Here is a 462-nt window from a genome sequence, read left to right on the forward strand (position 1 = left end):
TCCCCAGCATCTTCAAGCTTCACCTTGTTGAACTGCAGTCTGGAAATCTTTCTGTTGAAAAGTACAGCAGACATTTCTTACTCGATTGCTAACCACCCTCATGAACTGACAACCATTCCTGGCCCTGGGATGCTGCCTGGAGGGTCACCCCTGATTGAGAGGATCGCTTGCCTAACCTCACAAGCTGAATAGGCACTCAAGCCTGGACAGGATTTGGACAAGTCCCTTCCCAGGATTTCCTAAAGGAACATCTCCCTCTGAACCCACTGCCCTTGGCGTGTTGCCATGGTTTGGTCTGACACCTGCTCTCATTCACACACAAAGTCTTGCAAGAGGTTGAGCCCAAGAGTACCCCAGCACAGGCTTTTCACACTAAAGAAAAGCCACTGTACTGATGGACAGCAAGATTTGACTGCTAGATGGAGATGTAAAGAGGAGATGCATGTTCTGCAACTTCCTCAG

The 462-nt window shown here is 49.1% G+C and overlaps 1 protein-coding gene across 1 annotated transcript in view; it reads right to left on the reverse strand.

Moving 5' to 3' along the window:
* Window positions 1–462, reverse strand: part of NRG2 (neuregulin 2) — an 84,661-nt gene that overhangs the window by 45,824 nt on the left and 38,375 nt on the right. Inside the window, exon 3 of the mRNA XM_009081857.1 lies at window positions 1–51. This exon is cut by the window's left edge and continues 59 nt beyond it. Within this exon, the coding sequence (XP_009080105.1) occupies window positions 1–51 (51 nt within the window). The remainder of the gene's footprint in view (window positions 52–462) is intronic.

The sequence above is a fragment of the Acanthisitta chloris genome, unplaced genomic scaffold, assembly GCF_000695815.1.
Source record: "Acanthisitta chloris isolate BGI_N310 unplaced genomic scaffold, ASM69581v1 scaffold1079, whole genome shotgun sequence".
Classification (NCBI taxonomy): domain Eukaryota; kingdom Metazoa; phylum Chordata; class Aves; order Passeriformes; family Acanthisittidae; genus Acanthisitta; species Acanthisitta chloris.